Source organism: Puma concolor, chromosome B2, assembly GCF_028749965.1.
Source record: "Puma concolor isolate L17-30 chromosome B2, mPumCon1.1.hap2, whole genome shotgun sequence".
NCBI classification, from domain to species: domain Eukaryota; kingdom Metazoa; phylum Chordata; class Mammalia; order Carnivora; family Felidae; genus Puma; species Puma concolor.
Window position 1 is genome coordinate 126,682,266 of NC_141671.1, and position 23,731 is coordinate 126,705,996.

Sequence of the window (23,731 nt, forward strand, 5' to 3'; positions counted from 1 at the left end):
TTCAAATCCTACACAAATGAAAACTAAAGTCGGTATCACATCCATGAAAGACGATGCTTTGCTAAAACTCAGTTTGCCTCTTACAACAGGAATATGGTTCGGCTTCCTCTGATGTAAGCATGCTGTGTTCCTGCGTTCTGGACCATCACTCAGTTATCCCATCAGACCCATCTTCCAATGACTTGGAACCTTGATTCATGGCTATTGTCCATGATATTGTCATTTGGCCTTGCCTTGGCGTTTGCTGTAACTGACATATCAAGTTACCTTGTGCATCCTTTCTCATTAGTCCTCTGCAATTAAAAAAGTATTATTTGAAGATCACAAATATAAATGTAAAAGGGAGTGAAACGATTCAGTAATCTTCGGTTATAACGTAGCCATGTGCCCAGAGCATACATGCACCTGGTTTAGATGATCATCGTCATGAACATGTGACATTAAATAAACCTCAGAGAACTTACAGATTGCCAGGAATTCTGTCTTATCACTTTGAGTACACGGGTGGGAGAAGGGCTTGGGCACAAGGGGCTTTCGCTGGGGTCAGCACATGAAGCCCATCCTCACTGCTGTGACTGACCTAGAACCCACAGATGGGTCTGGAAGGACCGTAACCACCAGCCGAGGACCCACCCTACTCCTGAACTGCAGAGAGCTGAGCTCGCCAGGGTCTGTGGGGCCTCGGGCTGGGTGGCTTGCATGATGAACCACGGGGACCTGCTGTCGAGGAGCTTGCTGCCAGTGATACCGAGTGACATCTACTATTTGCCTTTTGCCCTTGCACAACGACCCATTCTTTCCTTTCCATCCTTTCTCTCTCCCTTTCTGTCTCCTCCTCGGACCATTATGGTAATGAATGTCTCTCTGGCACAGTGAAACTCAAAGTGGAGCAGAAACTGGAACAGATCGGGAAGCTGCAGGGGGTCTGGCTGCACACAGCCCACGTCTTGTGCATGGATGCCATCCTCAGCGTAGGCCTGGAGATGGGGAGCCACAACCCGGACTGCTGGCCACACGTGTTCAGGTGCATGACAAGATCCCCAAACCCCGGTCAGTGACAGAGTTCACAGCACCTGTAAGATGCAAACGGCATTAGCTCCGCAGTCCTCATGAGACAAAGACAAAAAGCCCGTCTCCCAGGCATTTGGGCAGACCTGGGACAATGAGGCACTGCCCGGGGGGGGGGGGGGGGGGCAAGGCAGGGGACAGGTGCCAGGCGCCAGGCTGTTTCTTCTCCTTCTCAGCACCTGCCCAAAACCTCGCGCCAAGCTCCGTTCTGGCAGAGCAGCAATGGGGAGTCAGGGGCAGGGCTCAGGCACCTGGATCTCGCCAGCCAGAGCACCAGCCAGATCTGGGTTCAGTTTGATGCCCCCAAAGCAGATGCAGCCAACAGCAAATGTCTGTTGAGTCGGAAAGAGAGAATCCGTCAGATCATCCAAGGATCGAAAAACCCAAAACCCATCTTGGGAGGAACTAGGGTATGAAAAAGCCAGGGTGAATCAGCCTGGAGCAAAATGGGTTTTAATGTGGAGGCTGGAGACCCCCTGTTCTTCCTGCCTCTCACAAGCACATCAGGGCAGGAAAACCACTTACATCGTACCAGAGCGTTTTACACGCAGTCAAAAAATTGCCCAGTTACAGAACACGAGAGTGAACTATCCGGGATGGTCTTTACCGGTAACTGGACTTACTCTGTGATACTGGGCCTCTTATGAACCGTCCTAGTTCCGGGGTCTGTTGGGCAGGAACAATTTGGAAGTTGGCACTTATACTCTACGTTGTGACACTTCTCTGTGTTTACTGTGATTAGGGCACCACCCCAGCATTAGTGATATGGGGCTGTCGGGGCGAGGCAGGACACGGCTGGACAGAGCCCTTGCGAGAGGGCCCATTATGGCTAGAGGTCCTGCCAGCCACGTGGACATTCGTTCTGGGATCCTACAGAAGCGCTTCCTGGGTCCTAATCAGAGCACTAGAGGGAGGGGGAGAGGGCTCCTTGGGAAAACTCCCTCCAACAGCTGAAGTCCAAATAAGCCAGGAAGCTGGACAGGGCACAACAGGATGAAGAGGGCTTTTGTTACCCACCTTCCCCCAGCATGGGGTGAGAGTCTGAGGAATCCTTACCCCACTTCCAACCCATCCGGTCCAACTCAAAAAAAAAAAGAATGTGGATAGTGAGGGGGGGGGGGGGGAGGGAGAGGGAGAGGTGGCCCTCACCAGAGGAAGGAGGGAGATCGGGGAGGACTGTGAAGCTGGCCGGACTTCCTTTCTCTCACTGTGGGATTTACAGAGCTGTCCTGCTGAGCGGCAAGGCCTAACAGCTGCTTGTCTGTGACTCTGTCCAGGGTCTGCGAGTACGTGGGCACGTTAGAACACACCCATTTCAGCGCTGGCACCCCTCAGCCCCCTCTGACCATCAGCCAACCCCAGAGGGCGCCGGGGGACTCTGGACTCCTTGGCGACCCAGAGCGTGAGGACTCGGCTGCGGAGCAGAACCTGGAGCCGGAGAGCTCCCTGAGCGCGGCCCCTGTCATCCAGCCCCTCTCCATCCAAGAGCTGGTCAGGGAAGGCAGCCGAGGCCGGGCCTCCGACTTCCGTGGGGGCGGCCTCATGACAGGGAGCAGTGCGGCCAAGGCCGTGCTCACACTGTCCACCCAGGCCGACAGGTATGAGCGCACGCCATGGTCCCCACACCCCAGACGGCTGCTCGCCGGAGGGCAGCGCCACGTCCGTCTCTCTGGGCTCAAAATCACTCCCAGGGCAATTTGATTCGCTGGCCGGTCATTTAAGCCTCTTTTGATTTTTTGTTTTGTCCAAACATACTTCTGTCTCCCAGCATGCCCTGCACTTAGAATGAACCGCTTGCCGTCTGACGACTAAGACCGGAGGCTCGGGAGGCAGGCTCCCTGGGCCTAGAAGTCTGCACGTACCCTGTGACCTTGGGCAGGTTCACCTCCCCTGGCCCTGATTGCCTCATCCTAAAGTAGGGTCACGAAGTCACTCTCTCACAGGGTAGCCGTGAGGTCAAACTAACTGAAGCACTTAGGAGAGAGCTTGCTAAATGGAGAAATCCATTATTTGGATGATAATTACAGTCCCACATCCAGGAGTGTGATATATTATTTGACCACGTTACGGTCGAGAGGAAAAACTCAACGATAACCCCAAGCAGTGACGCTTTCTGATGTTGAAAGTGCTGTTGGTCACCAGTCACATGTAGTCCTGCCTCACTTCAGGCTCCACGCTGGGTCATTGTGCCCCCAGCACAGGTGCAGTGAAGTTTGCACAGGGGGCCAGACAGCCAGGGAGTGGGAGAGCGGAATAGCAATCACTGGTGCTCAGGAGAGTTCTTTCCTGGCCTTGACGCTAACTGCAAGGTCACATCCGTATAGTTTTTGGTTGTATGTGTGTAATGTGTGTGTGTATTATATATGTATATACGTATATATATATATATATGTGTGTGTGTATAATATTTATTTATTTATTTTTGTATGTAATTTATATATATATGTTTTATATATATATACATATATATGTATATATATGTATATATATGTATTAGCGAGATAGAGCAGGGAAGAGGGGCAGGTGGGGGAGGAGAGAGAGAATCCCTAGTAGGATTGACTTGAGCCAAAACCAAGAGTCAGACACTCAATCAGCTGAGCCACCAGGTGCCCCCACGTCTGTGTAAATAGTTATGCTGAGACTCAGTTTCTCTATCTACTAACCCTTTTTCCTGTTTATCCAACAAGATGGCTGTAAAAGTGTTTCGGCATCTGGAAAGCAGTATACGAGTGTCAGGTGGTGCATAATATCCACCACTGATTTTTTTAATAGGAACGAGAGAGAAGAAATGGTTAATAGGATGCAGAAACTCAATAATATTAAAATAGGGATTTCAAAATAGCAAGGAAAAGTGTCTTTGTTTCAATAGTTTGCGAATGTTTAATCCACGAATTCCCATCTTAAAACCCCTACGTGTCCTATAACCTCTTCAAAAGAGGCTCCTTGTTCCATTTCTGTTGGCGACGCTCTCCCTTGCCCAGCACGTCACACCCCATGGGCTGTTTGTCCTTCTGGTATGAGCACAGACTGGGAGGGCCCGCAGCAGGTGACCCAAGAGCAGTGGAAGGCTGGCCATATAAACGCACATTTAATGCCAACCTTCTGAACTCCAGTGAGCCTCCGATCCTTCTCTAAGCCCTGCTGCCCGTGCTCCCCTCTTCCTTCCCAGCTCCTTCTGCCAGAAATGTCTGCGCCCAGCTGAGTAGAAAACAAAAGGAACCTGCAAGGCCCATTAGGGTAGGGATATTTGTTCTTTTGGCTGATACTTGAGTTCCCACCAAGTCCAAGGCTCTGGGTGTGTGTCAGAGGCAACCTTAAAGCTAGCCCCACCCTGAGGGGGCTTACAAGCTTGGGTTTACTTGGGTTTTGTGTCCTTCTCAAGGCCAAGCCCAGCATTAGACTCATCAGTTGTAGCCCAGCAAATGCCTTGATTCACTCAGTGGGCTTCTCTATAATACAGCTTAGGACACTGAAGCTACTTCTAAGGATTCTATTCCCCGTTACTCAGTTTCAGGGGCCAATGCTTTGTCAGTTTTCAACTTCTTGCCAAACATGCTCTTACTGTCTAGCATGGCTGTGCTAAGCCATGGGGATACACAGATATTTTTTTTAATCATCTGTGCCCCTTAGATTAAAACCTCATAGGTAGGGGCGCCTGGGTGGCGCAGTCGGTTAAGCGTCCGACTTCAGCCAGGTCACGATCTCGCGGTCCGTGAGTTCGAGCCCCGCGTCAGGCTCTGGGCTGATGGCTCAGAGCCTGGAGCCTGTTTCCAATTCTGTGTCTCCCTCTCTCTCTGCCCCTCCCCCATTCATGCTCTGTCTCTCTCTGTCCCAAAAATAAATAAATGTTGAAAAAAAAAATTAAAAAAAAAAAAAACCTCATAGGTAGAGCAGACTCGTACCCGGCAGTAATACGTATATAACATATATTTATTTTCAGTGTTGACACATTTTCATTAATCCCATTTGACAAAACCGTCCTAATGATTCTACCGCAAAGACTTGGCTAGATTGTCTCCAGATAACAAATCTGTTTACTCCATCCAGGCTCTTTGAAGATGCTACGGATAAGTTGAACCTTACAGCTTTGGGAGGGTTCCTTTATCAGCTGAAGAAAGCATCGCAGTCCCAGCTCTTCCATTCTGTCACGGACACAGTCGATTACTCTCTGGCAATGCCAGGTAATTCTTTCCCGGGAGAGACTGTGCTGTGAGAGTAGCGGGAAACGGCCCAGATCCCTGATAGCAACAGCCCCTCTGAAGACTTGAATCCACATTCCCTTTGCACACGGTACCCTGGCTGAGTTCTGGTGCAGATCTGTCTTCCAGCTGTGAAGTCTGGCAGGGGCGGGGGTGGAGTGACAGTATTATTCTCCATGAATGGAAATGTCGCTGCTGCTGGCACCGTAGGTGTTACTACACCTACAGCAGGTGCTGGGTTGCTCTACTAAGTTTTGTGCTTGCGATGTAGAAAATGGCGTGGCTACTCAGGGTGCAGATAGCTTCACATGAGGGTGGGACCCCATCTCCATATCACAAACCGTGTCTCTTCGTTCAGCTCAGCGGTGCCTAATTCCACAAGGGACTGGTGGGAGAAAAAAGCAGAAGGGTCAGAAGCCTCCTGCCATCAAGGCATGTCTCGTTAGCGATCAGTCAATATCACCGTCTTCACTGATGAGGCCAAGGGAAAAGGAAAGGTCCTCCTGAAGGGAGCAGAGTTGGACTGAGCTGCCCGTGGGTCCCAAATGGGTGGCAGGTTGCTCACAAATGCAACTGTCCGTCAACAGCCACAGTTGTCGTGCGGAAACAGAGAGCCTCTGTCCTGATGGGTTCAGGCCGGGCACGCGCTCTGGTGGCAAGGTTGGATTGCGCAACATCTGAAGTCCTTTCCATCTTGAGGAATCTGAAGTTCTAAGTGTATATGTTTGGCCTTTTGATCCTTACTGCAGATTCTGATTTGAGAAGTACAACTCTTTCCCCGCTAGTTTTTAACACACTTTAAAACCTTAGCTATATAAAGCTAACCTCCAGACCCATCAGACGTCCAGAGCATCCCTGAGCCCAGGGGCAGCCTTCAGAGTGTTTTGCATTGGAGAAATCAGCAGGCTCTCAGCTTACGAAAAGCAACGAGCAGGGTCAGAAGGAGGCAGCACACCTAGGAGGAGAAGGCAGCATTTGCTTCGGAATGAATCACACGGGAGTTAAAATGCTGCCTTCACCGTTTACCAGCTGCGTTGTCTTGGGCGAGTCAGTCTACCTTCCTGACATTTCATTGTTCTTAATGGCAATAATTACGTTTGTTTAAAGCTTGCTTTAAAAAAAATAATAACGTGACTGAAGACACCTAAAGAACCAGCACAGCATTCGATGGCGAGTAAACGTTCGGTGAATGTCAGTGATTATTCTTACTGTCATTTTGAAGTTTATTTGATATGGCAAGATTAATTAGAAAGGAGGAGCGTGATAATGATCAGCATTTTGTAGGCGGCATGAGAGAAGCCAGACATGAGTGAGAAGAAAGTGACAAGAAGGGAGAAGACCAAGGTGATGGGGCAAAGAAATTGCAAAAGGTCAGAGTAGGCAAGGACTGCACGGAACCAGACAGAGCAGGTTAAACAAGCATGTTATTGAGTAGGCAGGGGCCTGACCTGTTTGGCAAGGGCTTCAGAGGTGCCACTAAGGGCTGGCAAAGTAGAGCATGAGTGACGACAGCAACGAGCTAGGAGGGGGGGTCGGTACGTATGTGCCAAGCCCCGCGATGAGCACCATCCTTAAAGTAACTTGAAGAGGTGAGTGCTGTTATCCCCACTTGCACAACCAGAAACGTGGCTTGGAGAGGGAAGTCTCTGGTCCAACGGAACCCGGCTTCTAAGTGGCTCAGCCAAGATTTGAGTCTAGGCAGCCGGACTCCCCTGCCCTCCTCCTTAACGACCGCATCATTCCTCCTCATCCACAGCCTTGCTCACACTTGTCACAGCAGGCATTGGGCATCTGCTGGTGACTCGGAGGGGTGGGGTCTGGCCTTGTTGAGTGAGCCACCCTGTCTGTCTTGAATCCAGGGTCCTCTCTCCTCTTGCTCGGCCCCAGCTGACTAATCCTACCGCTCTGGGTATTTTTAGCGTCTCTGCGCTCGAATGGGTCCAGCTAGTTCTGTGTTTGGGCGTTCTGGTCTTGCCTTCTTACAGGAGAAGTTAAATCCACCCAAGACCGGAAAAGTGCCCTCCACCTGTTCCGCCTTGGGGATGCCATGCTGAGGATCGTGCGGAGCAAATCGCGGCCGCTGCTCCACGTGATGCGCTGCTGGAGCCTGGTGGCCCCGCACCTGGTGGAGGTGAGCACCTATGAGCACCTGGAAAGTGGAGCCAGTGCAGGGGGTTCCAGCCAGTGTGCGGACAAAGAGCACTCTGCCCGAGAGCAGCGCCTGGGCACAAGCACCACAGTTCTCTATCCGTCACGGCACCTAGAGAGTCACCGCAAAGGGCGGTACCACCACGGTGTCACCCTGACCCTCTTTCTTTACAGTTACGTGACTTGGCTAGGTACCTCCCACAGCCGGTTTTTCATTCTTCATGCTCCGGTTTTAACCAAGGCTGGAGCTTCACTTTTTTTTTTTTTTTTTAAGTATTTATTTAGAGAGAAAGGGAGCATGTATGGGCACAGGGAGAGGAGAGGCAGAAAGTGAGGGAGAGAGAATCCCGTCGTGGGGCTCAGTCTCACGAATCGTGAGATGATGTCCTGAGCCGAAATCAAGAGTCAGATGCTCAACCGACTGAGCCACGCAGGCGCCCCAAGGCTTCAGTTTTATGCGTGATTACAACAATGCCTTTTGCTCCTGCCAGCCTCTCTTTTCTGATAGCTGATTATATATAATCTGGGAAGCACCCTGTAACTAACCATACATCCTAGTTTTCTCAACAAAATTAATACCAGGGCCCCTTTCACTCTCCCACAAAGCAGTTCATAGGATAAATTCTGTCATACAAACTAAGCATTTCAACACATGACGACTGGCTACTTCTCAGTTGATGGGAAAACTGTTGCCTTGTTTTTCATTAAAAACTATTCTTACTCCTTCTTTAGTGCTCATCTGGTAGAGCTATGTCATAAAATAAAGGTGGTTTTTTTTTTTGGAACTTAATTCACTAAACTGAGAACATTCTAGCAAGGAAATAACAACTTGGTCATGGAAGAACCGTGTATCAGTTATCTGTTACACTATAATAAACCACCCCGAAAACCTAGCCATTTAAAACAATAACCATTTACTTAGCTTATGATTCTGTCCGTCAGAAGTCTGAGCTGGGCTCAGCGGGGCCCTTCTGGTCTGAACCAGGCTTGGCTGATCTCAGCTCCCCTCGCTTGTACGTCTGTGGTCGGCTGGCTCCCGGTGGCCTTGGCTAGGTGGGCTGGACAAGTGGGCCTCTCTCCATGGTCTCTCTCCTTTCAGTGGACCAGCCCTGGCTCATTGACGTGGCATTCTTAGGATTCCCGAGGAAAGCAAGAGGGCAGACCCCGAATCAGAACCACTTTTCAGTTCTCTACTCATGCGGTGTTTGGTATTGTCCCATTTTCCAGAGCAGGTCAGACATCCAAGCCCAGGGTCCGTGTGAGAGAGGACTGCTAAAGATCCAAAGATGTGACCCAATCAGAGCACTATCGGTGCAGGTGGCCCGCCTCTCTGAGGGACGATGTCTCATCTGATCTTCATACCTGGGGCATGGCTAAAAATGAGAGCATGGGCAACTCCCCGACCTAGGTTCTGGTGTCTCGATGGTCCATGTGTTCTCCACGCCCAAGAAAACTGAAACGTTATAAGGGGGAAAAAAAAGAAATTACTAGAAGCTCTTATTTTTCCCGAAATATTAAAGTAAAACTGGAGTTGTGTCTGATCTTCGGTTAAATGATTAAACATTGAATTTTGGTGTCCTGTTTATCTATACTTGTTCCTTGGATTTTTTTTTTTTCTCTTTTACTTTAACAGAATTGCTGCTTCTACCTCCCTACAGTGGGGGGGCGGTTAGGAACCTGAGAAACCATTTTCCCGAAGTCCTGACGGTGTTCTTCTCTCTCACGAATTTCGCAGGCTGCCTGCCATAAGGAAAGACACGTGTCTCAGAAGGCTGTTTCGTTCATCCACGACATACTGACGGAGGTCCTCACCGACTGGAACGAGCCGCCCCATTTTCACTTCAACGAAGCCCTCTTCCGGCCTTTTGAGCGCATCATGCAACTGGAGTTGTGCGACGAGGACGTCCAGGACCAGGTCAGGGTGCCGTTCAAGTCGGCGTCGCCAGCCCCACCGCGGGCTCTTCTTGACTACGCTGGCTGCCACTGCTCTGCGGCCTTTGCAGATTTCATTTTTCTACTAACCCGCCGTGGAATCTGTGACGGAGAGGGGAAGCGCTTTAGCTAACTAGATGCGCGGCTAGTGATTGGTGGCACCAGGGTTCGAAACGGGGCAATCTGGCTGTAGCGGTCTACACTTTCACATACCTCTCCCCTACTCTTTTTTTTTTTTTTTTTTTTTAATTTTTTTTAACGTTTTTTATTTTATTTTTGGGACAGAGCGAGACAGAGCATGAACGGGGGAGGGGCAGAGAGAGAGGGAGGCACAGAATCGGAAACAGGCTCCAGGCTCCGAGCCATCAGCCCAGAGCCCGACGCGGGGCTCGAACTCACGGACCGCGAGATCGTGACCTGGCTGAAGTCGGACGCTTAACCGACTGCGCCACCCAGGCGCCCCACCTCTCCCCTACTCTTGATCACTACAGTACCCTCTGGACACTTCATGCCTAGCGTGACGGTGGGCTAGGAACACAGACCCACGCTCTGAAACCTACCAACAACGTTAAGTAAAGGTTTATAAATCCCTTTGAAGCACGTTGACGCTTTCTGGCAAGAAAGTAAAGAATACTAAGATGTCCAGAACTAAGTAACAACGGGAAGGCTGGCTTTGCCACGAGGGGATTTGCCATCAGCTGGAGCTGAGTTCTGCTTATCACATTCTTGAGGCCATGGGAATGGGAGACAGATCTCGATGCAAACCTTACAAAACTGGGGTTCACTCAGGCCAAAGGTAAATGAGTAATAAATCCAAGTACCACCGTCCCTGAGGATACTGGCAGCCTGTCCCTAACATTGGCTCTTGATAAAGATTAAAAAAAAAAAAAAAAACAACTCTGTAGGATTTAAAATTACAAGCTAGGCTTTCTGTACGGTCAGCATATGAAATTAGACCACGCTGGTGGACTGAGAAGCCTTATACAGGCACGTGACAGAAGCAACAGAAATTCCTCCAGAGGAACTCTTCTCAAATCGGGCCACAAAAGAATCCCACAAGTAAAGTTCCAACATGTGTGAGTTCACAGCATTTACAAAATATTACAAAAGACACAGGGAAACAAGGCAGCAGTCAGAGGGAACTGCTGAAGGAACAGGTGGTACCATTAGGGCTAAAGAGCATTGAAATATTGGCATCTTGGCCTGCAAAATATTAAATAAGAATGCCTAATAAGCTTAAGGAAATGAAAGCAAAGAAAATGCAAGTTAATACCTAAACTCTAAATTGTGGGGGGTGGGGGGGGGTTCAATAATAGTGAATTAGATAGTTCAGATCAACTTCCCACAGGGATCAACCAGAAAAAGTTGGATAAAAAAATTTTTTGTTCAATCACTGGAAGGCATTGGAGTACAACTATGTATTCGATAGCTATGAGGCCAGTATCTAGGAGAAAAAGAATACCCAGAGTCTGTACCTGGTGCCTGAGACGACTTTCCGTGAACTGGAATCCCCGAATCTCAGAAGAGGAAGCTAAAAGACTGAAAAACTAAGCAAGATTAGAGTCTTTAATGAAACACTGATCTCTCGGGGCAGAACCGTGAAGGGAAAAGGGGGACGTATTAGGAGGAGGAGTGAAACTTAAACAGACTAGTCATAACGGGGAATAATCCCAATTCCTAACACGAGATGAATGACTGAGAGTTCTAGTGCCAGCCATAGTGCAGAATACCTCTCTGCTAGAAGATGACATCATCCCAAGGATTCAGATTACTTCTTGATTTGCATGTGCAGTGTCTACATTCAATCAAAAACTAATCAGGCTCATTAAGAAATAATATGTTGAGGAACCTGGGCGGCTCAGTCGGGTAAGTGTCCACCTTTGGCTCTCAGGTCATGATCTCGCGACCCATGAGTTCGAGCCCTGCATCAGGCTCTGTGCTTACACCTCAGAGCCTGGAGCGTGCTTCAGATTCTGTGTTTCCCTCTCTCTCTGCCTGTCTCTCTCTCTCTCTCTCTCTCTCTCTCTCTCTCTCTCTCCCTCTCAAAAATAAAAGTAAAATATTTTTAAAAAGGAAATAACATGTCATTGAAAACAAAAAGAAAAACAATAAAAATACACACACATGCGTGCATGCTCAGCCAGGGATCCAGACATCAGAATTATCAGAGACAGACTTTAAAATAACTATGCTTAGCAATCCCTATCAAAATAACACCAGCATTCTTCACAGAGCTAGAACAAACAATCCTAAAATTTGTATGCAACCAGAAAAGACCCCGAATAGCCAAAGCAATCTTGAAAAAGAAAACCGAAGCTGGAGGCCTCAGAATCCTGGACTTAAGCTCTATTACAAAGCTGTAATCATCAAGACAGTATGGTACTGGCATAAAAACAGACACTCATATCAATGGAACAGAATAGAGAACCCAGAAATGGACCCAGAAACGTATGGCCAACCAATCTTTGACAAAACAGGAAAGAATATCCAATGGAATAAAGACCGTGTCTTCAGCAAATGGTGCTGGGAAAACTGGTCAGCGACATGCAGAAAAATGAACCTGGACCACTTTCTTACAACATATGCAAAAATAAACTCAAAATGGATGAAAGACCTAAATGTAAGACATCAAAATCCTTGAGGAGAAAGCAGGCAAAAACCTCTTTGACCTCGGCCACAGCAGTTTCTTACTCAACATGTCTCTGGAGGCAAGGGAAACAAAAGCAAAAATGAACTATTGGGACCTCATCAAAATAAAAATTTCTGCAAAGGAAACAATCAGCAAAACTGAAAGGCAACCAATGGAATGGGAGAAGGTATTTGCAAACAACATATCAGATAAAGGGTTAGTATCCAAAATCTATAAAGAACTTATCAAACTCAACAACCAAAAAACAATCCAGTGAAGAAATAGGCAAAAGACATGAATAGACACTTCTCCAAAGAAGACATCCAGATGGCCAACCAACACATGAAGAAATGCTCAACATCACTCATCATCAGGGAAATGCAAATCAAAACCACAGTGAGATACCACCTCACACCTGTCAGAATGGCCAACATTAACAACTCAGGCAACAACAGATGTTGGCGAGAATGCAGAGAGAGAGAGCATCTCTTATTTCCTGTTGGTGGAAATGCAAACTGGTGCAGCCACTCTGGAAAACAGTATGGACGTTCCTCAAGAAATTAAAAACAGAAATATCCTAGGACCCAGCAATTGAACTACAAGATATTTATCCAAGGGATACAGGTGTGCTCTTTCGAAGGGGCACATGCACCCCAATGTTTATAGCAGCGCTATCAACAATAGCTAAAATACGGAAAGAGCCCAGATGTTCACTGAGAGATGAATGGGTAAAGAAGATATGGTATGTATGTATGTATATACATACATGTGGTATGTGTGTGTGTGTGTATATACATACATACATACATACACACACAATGGAGTATTACTCGACAATCAAAAGGAATGAAATCTTGCCATTTGGAACTACATGGATGGAACTAAAGGGTATTATGCTAAGTGAAGTTAATCAGAGAAAGACAAATATATAACTTCACATATTCATATGAGGACCTTAAGATACAAAACAGAAGAACATAAGGGAAGGGAAGCAAAAATAATATAAAAACAGGGAGGGGGACAAAACATAAGAGACTCTTAAATATAGAGAACAAACAGAGGGTTGCTGGAGGGGTTGTGGGGGGTGGGGATGGGCTAAATGGGTAAGGGGCATTAAGGAATCTATTCCTGAAATCATTGTTGCACTATATGCTAACTTGGATGTAAGTTAAAAAATACGTAAATTATTTTAAAAATAATAAAAAAAAATTACTATGCTTAAATATGTTGAGGAAGATTTAGGACAGGAGGGATTTGGGCAACGGTGGCATGAAAAAGTTAACGGATCTTCCTCACAAAAATCAAGTATTAAACAGGACAAAATTGTCAAAAGCAACACTTTCAGGTTTCTAGAGACTGACCAAGGACAGACAACAAATTGAGTAGCATTTGTGTGTAGAAATAGTTTCTGATACAACTTTGGTTGGGAACAGTGGAAGTGCCTGACTTCCTGGCAAAGACCATACCCATCACCCTTGCTCTCAAGATATTGGCAAGAATAGGAGTTTGACCAGTGTGGAGCTAACTTGGAAAATCATCAGTGTTTCTCCTATAAGTGATGGACTTGGTTTGAAGAAGATGAAAAAAGACCATTGGTTTGGCAACTAAACGTGGTGAATTCATTTGGAAGCGAACAGGGGAACCCCGCAACTTTGCTAGCCTAAGGTTGCAGCGAGCAGTGAACCGGTAAGAAACGTAACATGAGTCTTGGGGGCACCTGGTGGCTCAGTCAGTTAAGCATCCGGCTTCAGCTTAGGTCATGACCTAGCAGTTCGTGAGTTTGAGCCCCACATCGGGCTCCGTGCTGACAGCTCAGAGCCTGAAGCCTGCTTCTGATTCTATGTCTCCCTCTCTTCTCTGCATCGCCCCCACCACTCATGCTCTATCTCTCTCTTTCAGAAATAAACAAACATTAAAAAAAATTTAAAAAAGGAAATGTAGCATGAGTCTCTGAAAACCAGAGACTTAATAGAAAGACTAGATAAGTTCCTTGCACATCTCTGGCTGACTGAAACATGGTGTAAGATAGACCATACAAATACCATCAGTAGGTAAAAACCAGGGAAACTTGAAAACTGGTTAGCCTTGGAATATTTTCCTCAACCTACACACATGGATTGGTTGAAGAGAGCTATCTGAGCACAACTTCTTCCCGCTTCATCAGCTGACCACTAACCTATGCAGACGTGGGGATGAATACGAGATAGTAAGGCTAAGACATGACAAATTAAAAAAAAAGAAACTGAGCCAGAGACTTTGGCTTCTCATACATAGGAAGAGATGTTGCACAGTGTAAGTCCAACCCTTTATTAAAAAAAAAATCAGAAAAATTAATCAGAATTCAGCATTGCTACACTCTATTATATAAAATGTCAAATTTACAGGAAAAAAAAAGAAAAGAACATGCAAAGAGACAAAAAAAGAGTGACACATTGAGAGGGGAGGCAAAAAAACAAACAAACAAACAAACAAACAAACAAACAGAAAGTGACTTAGAATGAGCCCAGATATTGGAGGTGAGGGACAGTCTTTAGAACAGCTATTATAAATATGTTCAAAGAATGAAAGGAAAATATGACAATGACTCAAAAATAGTCTAAAGAAATGAAAACTATTTGAAATGGCAGAAGAATTCGTGAACTTCGAAGGTAGATTGGTAGAAATGATCCATTCTAAAGATTGGAGAGGATTGTTTGACCAGAAACAAACCCTTGAAGACCTGTGGGAAAATATCAAGCTTACGTGGCATGGGAGTTCAGAGATAGATGAGAAAGACAAAGGGTGAGAAAACATATTTCAAAAAATAATGGAACCCCGATTAGCATCAATACATAGAGATCCACAGTAGATACATTATAGTCAAACTGCTCAAAGACAAAACCTTGAGAGCAGCAAGAGAAAAATAGTTCATTACTACAATAAGATTAATTGCTGCTTTTCCAGAGAGAATCAAAGCCAGAAGATAATGGAATGATCTATTGAAAGTGCTAGAAGAAAGAAAAAAAAAAAAGGTCAGTGAATAATTTAGAGTAATTACCCTTCAAAGATAACGATGAAGTAAAAGCATTCTCAGATAAACAAGAATTGAAAGAATTTCTTGCTAACAGACCTATAAGAAATACTAAATGTGGCTCAGTCGGTTAAGCATCCGACTTCAGCTCAGGTTGTGAGCTCATGGTTCATGAGTTTGAACCCCGTGTCAGGCTTACTGCTGTCAGCACAAAGCCCCCTTTGGATCCTCTGTCCCCCTCCGTCTCTGCCCCTCCCTTGCTTGTGCTCTCTTTTTCTCAAAAATAAAGGGTTTAAAAAAGGAAATACTAAATGAATTCCTTCAGACTAAAAGGAGGTAACAAGATAGTAAATCAGTTTTACAAGAAGAAATGGTTCTTATATGAGTAAATATAAAAAGATTTATGTATTTTTTCTTTTTGTTTTAAAAATAATGTTTAGAGCGCTAAGTCTGACACTCTATTTTTGGACTTATTAAATATAAAAATATAAATAACGATAACAGAACAAAGGGGGAGAAAATGAAACCATTTAGAAGCAAATTTGCTAGATTTTGCCAGAATTACGTCAGTATTAACTTGAAGAATATTGTGATGAATTAAGGATGTATATTATCCCTAGGGCAACAGTCAAGAGAATAACACAAATAATAAATTAAAAGTAGAGAAAGGATTCCATACAATTTGACAATAAATTTCATATAAGAAAAAAAACATGTTTAACACAAAAAAAGGCAGTAAAGGAGGAACAGAGGAACACAAATCACATTATATGTGGAAAACAAATAATAAAATGACAGACCTAAATAAGACATCGTTAATAATAGCATTCAATATGTATTGGCAAAAAGATGCTCAATGTCATTAGTCATTAAGGAAATGCAAATCAAAACCACAATGGGATATCACTTCAAACCCACTAGAATGACTCCAAGATAAAAGATACTAAGTTTTGATGAGAATGTGGAGAAGTCAAAACTCCCATGTGCTACTGACAGGAAGGTTAAATGCACCACCATGGAAAATAGTCTGGCAGTTCCTCCAAAGGTACATACCCAAGAAAAATGAAAATATATATCCGTATAAATCTAGGCACAAACATTCATAGTAATGTTATTCATAATAGCCAGAGAGTTGGAAACAACGTAAATTCCATCTGCTGATAAATGGATAAATGTGGTATTTCCATATAATAAAGTATTATTTGGCAATAAAAAAAAATGAGTTCTGATTTGTGCTACAACATGGATGAACCTTAGAAACATTACACTAAATGAAAAAGGCCAGTCACAGAAGACCACTTTTGTATGATTGCATTTATGTAAAATGTCCATCGATAATAAGCAAATCAGTAGAGATACAAAGTAGGCCAAGGATTGCCTGGAGTGGAGGGTAGGGTTGGGTGGGAAGGATGACTGTCCCCAGGTGCTGGCTTTGGTGGACACAGGCAGGTAATGAAAATGCTCTAAAATTAGACTACTGATTAGATTGCTGCACAACTCCTTGAATATGCTAAAAAAAAAAAAAAAAAGTTACACAGTATAAATGGGTCGATCTTATGGTATGTGATTTATGTTTCAAAGATGTTAGAAAACACGAATTGACTAAAAGTATCAAAAGGCAGAGATTCTAAGACTGGACAAAGCAATAAGATATTATAATATGCAGGTGACGAGACAGATTTTAGATTCAAAGGCACAAACAGATTGCAAATAAAGTATTGGAAACGATACGCCATGCAGATAGTAACCATGAAAGAGTTGGGGTGGCTGTATTGATGTCAGGCAAAATGCACACTAATATGGTGAATATTACTAGAAATAATCTTTGGGACCTTGCGTTAGGCAAAGATTTCTCAGAAACGACACCAACATGAAGGCACCTGGTGGTTCAGTTGGTTGAGCATCCGACTTAGGCTTACGTCACGATCTCACGGTTTGTGAGTTCAAGCCCCACATCAGGCTTTGTACTGACAGTGCAGAGCCTGCTTGGGATTCTCTCTCCCTGCCTCTCCCCTGCTTATGCTGTCTCTCTCTCTCTCTCTCTCTCTCTCAAAAATAAAAATTTAAAGAAAAGAAATGACACCAACATGATCCATAAGAAGAGAAATTGATGAATTAGGTTTCATCAAAATTAAAAACGTGTTCTTCAAAAGACACCATTAAAAAATAAAAAGACAAGGCCAAACTATTTCCAAATATGTATAAATCCTATATCTCAGGAAAGACCTGAATCTAATAGTCTTTTTTTTTTTTTTTTTTGGATGTGTGTTTATTTTTGAGAGAGGGAGAGAGACAGAGCATGAGCCGGGGGGCGGGGGGGAGGGCAGAGACAGGGGGAGACACAGAACCAAAGCAGGCTCCAGGCTCTGAGCTGTCAACACAGAGCCTGACGCGGGGCTTGAACTCACAAACTACGAGCTCATGACCTGAGCCGAAGCCGGGCGCTCAACTGACTGAGCCACCCAGGCGCCCCAGGAAAGACCTGAATCTAGAATACATAAAGAACTCTAATAACTCATTAATAAAAAGTCAATAATGAGAAGACAAAAACCCAATTAAAAAAAAAAAAACAGCAGAACATTTATGGATGGCTAACAGGCGTGTGAACAGTTGCTCAACAATGGAAGTCTTTAGCAGAATGCAAATTAATGCAATGTGGCTGCTAATGTAGATTTTTGAGTGAGTTTGGCTGAATTCTGGTTTTTCTTTTTCACTGGCACTGATCCAGATATAGGGACCAGAGAAGCGTATCCCCCTTTCCAGAAATTCTCCTGCTGCTTGTAAGGAAGAAGTTTAAGTGCTACTTCCTTTGCCTCCGCCAGGTTGTCACATCCATCGGCGAGCTGGTTGAAGTGTGTTCCACCCAGATCCAGTCAGGATGGAGGTCCTTGTTCAGTGCCCTGGAAACGGTGCACAGTGGGAACAAGTCTGAAGTGAAGGAGTATCTGGTTGGTGATTACTCCATGGGTAAGAACGTGTGTTCGTCTCGTATCCCGAAACTTTACTGAACGCTTTTGTGAGTTCTAAAGTTTGGGGTGGAGTCTTGAGGAGTTTCTAAATAAAATAGACCACGTAATCCACAAACGGGCAATTGTACTTCTTCCTTTCTGATTTGGGGGCATTGTAGTTTATCTTTTCCTGCCTAGTTGCTGTGGGTAGCATTTCCAGTCCTCTGTTAAGTGAGGATAGTGAGAGGGAAGTATATGTGGATGATTCTTGTTATTTTTTTTTTTTAATTTTTTTTTTCAACGTTTATTTATTTTTGGGACAGAGAGAGACAGAGCATGAACGGGGGAGGGGCAGAGAGAGAGGGAGACACAGAATTGGAAACAGGCTCCAGGCTCTGAGCCATCAGCCCAGAGCCCGACGCGGGGCTCAAACTCACGGACCGCGAGATCGTGACCTGGCTGAAGTCGGACGCCTGACCGACTGCGCCACCCAGGCGCCCCTGGATGATTCTTGTTATAAAGCATTAGTTCTTGATGTCAGTTTTCATGCTATCTAAAGAAACAGAGCAATAGGGAAGACCGCCATGCAGCCATGTTTTTCCAGCAGGGAACAGTCTGGTAGAGCAGGGACACACGTTCTGAGTTCTGCCAGCAGGCCAAGAACCCTGAGCATGATGAATCAGGCCCTGCTCTTATGGACAGATTAGACAGAAGACTGGCACTCCTGTTTGTTGTTTCAGTTACACCTATCTGTGTTGAGTTCATTCCTAAAGCCAAAAAGGAAAACATTATTTACTTGCTAGTAAGAAGCAGGAAAGCATCATCATGTAGTAGAATCCCAGTTAAGGAAATTGGGTTTGGCTGGAAATGGATGGGGACCCATAGAGCATGCCCAGCAACCATGGGTATTCTGTCAATGCGTGGTCCCCAAGACTACTGATACGTTCAGAAACCAACCAGAGGGGTTCATGGGACTCAGCCTATAGTTATACTAAGTCTTGTTGCATGGCTCAGATTTATTACATGGCTCACAGCCGAGATTTATCATGGCAACATACTAAGGACAGGCCAGAGGATCAGAGCAAAAAAAATCAGAGAATCTTGGGACATCCCTGTGCAGGTTTCGTGTGCTCTCTGCCTCCCATGAGGGTCCCACAGAGCATACTCTTCCCCAGTAGTGAAAATGCAGCAACATGAGGCTGTTTCTTCCCAGCAAAGCCCATTAGAGACCCAGCTAAGAGCTGGCCACATGGGTACCCTCTACCTAGCACCCACCAAAATCCCAGACTCCCCAAAGGAAAGCAAGTGTTCGGAATAAACCATGTTGTTTGCACAGTCTAGGCACCGTGAACCACCCTTATCAGTTAACTGTTGCCCGGGAATATTCTGAGAACCCAGTTCCCAGATACCAATCAAGGGAAACTCTTGCAAAGCAGGCCTTCTAAGAATAGCAGTCTCAAGCCTGTGAACTCTTTTCTGCACAGTTATGAGTCAATCAGAATACGCCATCAGGGCTTTTCTAAAACCTTCCCTTCCCTATAATTGTGTGTGCAGGAGAATCCCAGAGGCCCGCATGTTTCACTACCCTGTAGACTCACACATTGCCTCAGCCCTGCATTCAGCTGTTTGCCCTCATCTCTGGTCTACCGAGGTCTTGGTATTTGTAGCCTTCCTGCAGCTCCCCCTGCAGGCAAAGCTGAGAAAGACAGTACTGTGCGCTCCGTCAAAAGGCCAGGGATTTCCTCCAATAGGTCTTTTCCAAGACCCCATGGAAGATGCTGAGAGTACGGACAGCCTGAAGGGTACAGACTTCATTTTCTTACAATTCTACAACCTCCTCCCCTCAGGAAAAGGCCAAGCTCCGGTGTTTGATGTATTTGAAGCTTTTCTCAATACCGACAACATCCAGGTCTTCGCCAATGCAGCCACGAGTTACATCATGTGCCTTATGAAGTTTGTCAAAGGACTGGGTAAGTGGGGTCTTCTTTCCATGCCTCGTGACAGCTGGGGGCCCCGTCCTGGATGACTTTGTGTGGAAGGGCCCGGAGACAGGCCCAAGAACAAGCTTGGCAACAAGCAAGCAAGCAAGCCTGGGCGATATGCAGATGGCAGTGTGCTGTCTACTCAGGAGCAGAAAGCTTACTGTGAAAGCAGCTTGGATTCTGTCCAGGGTTGCTGTCATTCATCGTGTTCACGGGACACTCTTGTAGCACGTTTGCAATCTATGTGTTATTTTGCTCCAACTTCTTTTTGAGTCTCAGAATATTCGGTACTGTGTTCAGTAACTGCCCCGATGCAGGAACTACGATCCTCGATGTCCCATAATTGGCGGCCTCTGCCTGAGTTCCCAGCTCCTCCTAAAAAAAAAAAAAAAAAAAAAATCAAGCATGCCTTCCCCTGGGCCTTGCTAATCATAAAATTTCTCTGGAATGTCAAAGTCCCCCTTCTCTGAGGCCTTGTGGGTGTCAGAGTCTACTAAGTTGATTTTCTGCTTGATTTAGCAATACTTTAACAAAGTAGAGTCCTGCTATACAACACGACCTGCTGTAGCAGGTTGCTATGAAGCGCAAGCTACCTGGGATGAGAGGGGAGGGCAGTTAGTTTCTGCCAGCAGTTCCTAAAACCAGAAATTTTAGAAGGAACTTAAATCTTAAAGTTTTGAGAACTTCGCCCTGGAGTGCTCTGAGACATGGAGGCTAAGAACAATTTAAATAAGGGCAATATAAAGTCCATAATATATATATTTTTTTAATTTTTGCTCAATAATTCACAATTCCTTTGCACAAGAAAACTGGACACAGAGAAACGAGGTGACTTCACTCACGCTCCCTTTTTTTTTAGGGACCAGGAACAAAATGCAAGTTTCAGGATAGCGCCTGAAGGCAACAAGTCTGATCTGTAGACCATTGTTGTTGTAGTCTATTATTTATCATATATGCTTTATTCTATTATTACGTACACCCTGGGAAACAGAGGACTGAGCGGAAGGGTAACCATCGCAGCCACTTGCTTCTTGATGTTACAAATTGGGCTTCAGAGGAAGACTTCTTCTGAAGCACAGCATACGATTTTTTTTTTTTAATTCTGCTGTATGTTAAATAGAAGCCAAATAATCTTAATCATAAGAAGAACTTAAAGTATGCATCTTTTATTAGGTAGTAGAAAATTCAGCTTTTGTTTGAGAAAAACTCACTCCTGCGTATCTCCTTTGTTCCCATATGACTACCACACTCCCAATACTGGATGGGGGAAGGGGGCGGCCCCTCACAGCACGTGATACTCTGCGACACCAGCTGGGTGTCCTACAATCCAATTCAATTCTGACACTACCCAGAGTTAGCGCAGACTCCACAGGTCAGGGGCTCAGTCCCCCAAGGCTGCCCCCCACTTCACATGCCAAGCACAAGTAGGTCCCCAGGTTACCCACAACTCTGACTCGGCTACAAATACGAGCTTCCCATAACCCCTGCCCCTTGGATTTGGTTATTTGTTAGAACAACTCACCGAACTCAGGGGAACTCGTGTACCGGTTTATCATATGATGGATATAATAAAAGATACAGGTGAACGGCCAAAGGAGATACATATGGCAAGGTCCACAAGGGTCCCAAACACAGGAGCTTCTGTCCTCATGGAGTTGAGGTGTGCTCCCCTCCCAGCATGTAGATGTGCTCACGAACCCAGAAGATCTCTGAACCCCATGCTTTGGGGATTTTTATGGAGGCTTCATCAAGTAGGCATGATAGATCTTTAACTCTGTTTAGGATTTAGGAAGGGGATGTTCTAGTCATGGCTTGATCTTTCTGGTGACCAGTCCACATCCAGGAGCCCACCGGCTGTTGCCTCAATCAGAACAATAGATATTCCTACCACCCAGGAAATTCCAAGGCTGTAGGAGCTCTGTGTCAGGAATTGGAGTCAAAGACCTAATATGAGAACAAAAGATGCTTCTAGTACTCTTGTCACTTGGGAAGTTACAAAGGTTTTAGGAGCGATGTGCCAGGAACCGGGAGCAGAGACCAGTATATGTGTTTGCTATTATGTCACAGTCTTATATTTCATTGAAGAGTCATAATGACTGTTATTCTGTTATTCAGTGAACAGTTGAGTGCCTGCCATGTGGGCACATCTATGTGAAGTTAGAAAGATGAATAAAACATGGGAGAGGTTCCTGCCTGTGAGACGCTCACAGGCTCTTCTAGGAAACCCATATAAATCGATTGTTACAATTCAGTAAGATGAATATTTTCATGGAGGCTACTAAAAAAAAAAGAAGACACGTAAGCTGAAATGAATAAGCCGCTGAGACAGATGTTTGGTAGCGGGAGCTAGGTGCAAGCTTCAAAGGGGAGGTGACATTTGAACTTGGTGGGGTAAGCCATGGGTTTACTTTCCTAAAGACAAAGTACACTGAAGGTACGCACATAAGAGGGATGGTGGGTGATCAGTCAGAAAGAAAGGAAGAGGGCAGTTGTGAAGGGTGCCGCGTGCCAAGTCAAGGAATCCAGAATGTGTGGGGAGGGTTATTAAGTAAAGAGTACTCCAGTCACATGCACGGTTAGGCACTAAACTCTGGCAGGCACATCTCCCCATACGTGGGTGCGAGAAGCTGCGGGCAGGCGGATTGTGGAGAGAATGCAGTTGGCTCTAGCACATGGCAGAGGTGGGGTCTGTAGGGCTCGTCGGGGAGGGGGACCCGAGGATGGCTCCTGTTCCCCACGTTTCATACAAAGGCTGGTGCTGCCCAGAGTTAGGACATTCAAAAGGAGAGCAGGTTAGGTGTGGAGGAGAGGAGAAAGTATTGACGTTGGACCTTTGGACCTGTTGAACTTCTGTGAAACTCCACTCGAGGGGAGATGCCTAACAGCGTGTCACAAATGTGAGATTTTCTCTTAAGGAGGGAGTTAAGGGCAGCAAATGGAGATGCAGAATTATCGGGATGCACAAGGAGGATGGTTTTTTCTGTGAATTATAAGGTGGAGTTATTTGTACGGAGCATGGAGCCTGGGGGGTACTCAGGGGCCTCCAGTACAGCCCTGCTGGCTGTGGACGGCCCCGGACTCCAGGGGGCGCCACTTGCATAGACTTTGATGTGTACCGCGGCGGCCTTGGTTAAAACCAACAAAAAAAACTTTGGGACGGCTCACTGTGATCAACAGGCTAAGAAACGAACGTTATTTTTAATTCCCGCTTGGCTTATTCAACATGAATTTGCTCTATGCCGTGTTTTCACGTTGTGAAGTGTGTTGATCCAAACCGAGGGTTGGCAAACAATTGGCAAAAAAAAAAAATTATTTTATAAAGTTTATCGGAACACAGCCATGGTCATTTGTCTGTAGCTATTTTTGTGCTTCGACAGTAGATTTGAGAAGGTGTTACAAAAACAAGGGAACCTGCAAAGCCTGAAGTATTTCCTGTCTAACCTGTACAGAAAAGGGTGATCCTTGATCTAAAATACAAATGTTTATCTCTTCTTTTTAAAGGAGAAACATGCCTCTTTGTCTGAATTTTAACTAATGCCTAGTAATTAGGTCTGTTTACCCCCGGGCAAGGGTGCTAGTTGCTACCCTTGTAGACAATGGGAAACAATTATGGTGTCAGTGGAACAAAGTTACTAAAACTATGTGAATAGATTCATTGCATGAGAAGAATGATAATCGACTAGTATTTTTTTTTTAATTTTTTTTAACGTTTATTTATTTTTGAGACAGAGAGAGACAGAGCATGAACAGGGGAGGGTCAGAGAGAGAGGGAGACACAGAATCTGAAACAGGCTCCAGGCTCTGAGCTGTCAGCA

The 23,731-nt window shown here is 45.4% G+C and overlaps 1 protein-coding gene across 7 annotated transcripts in view; it reads left to right on the forward strand.

Moving 5' to 3' along the window:
• ARFGEF3 (ARFGEF family member 3) overlaps positions 1–23,731 on the forward strand; it is a 188,889-nt gene that overhangs the window by 132,804 nt on the left and 32,354 nt on the right. For all 7 annotated transcript variants that reach the window (XM_086707978.1, XM_086707973.1, XM_086707972.1 and 4 more), the window contains 7 exons: positions 874–1,024; positions 2,346–2,666; positions 5,116–5,249; positions 7,253–7,398; positions 9,151–9,330; positions 17,809–17,953; positions 19,782–19,904. In XM_086707978.1, the coding sequence (XP_086564104.1) occupies positions 874–1,024; positions 2,346–2,666; positions 5,116–5,249; positions 7,253–7,398; positions 9,151–9,330; positions 17,809–17,953; positions 19,782–19,904 (1,200 nt within the window). The remainder of the gene's footprint in view (positions 1–873; positions 1,025–2,345; positions 2,667–5,115; positions 5,250–7,252; positions 7,399–9,150; positions 9,331–17,808; positions 17,954–19,781; positions 19,905–23,731) is intronic.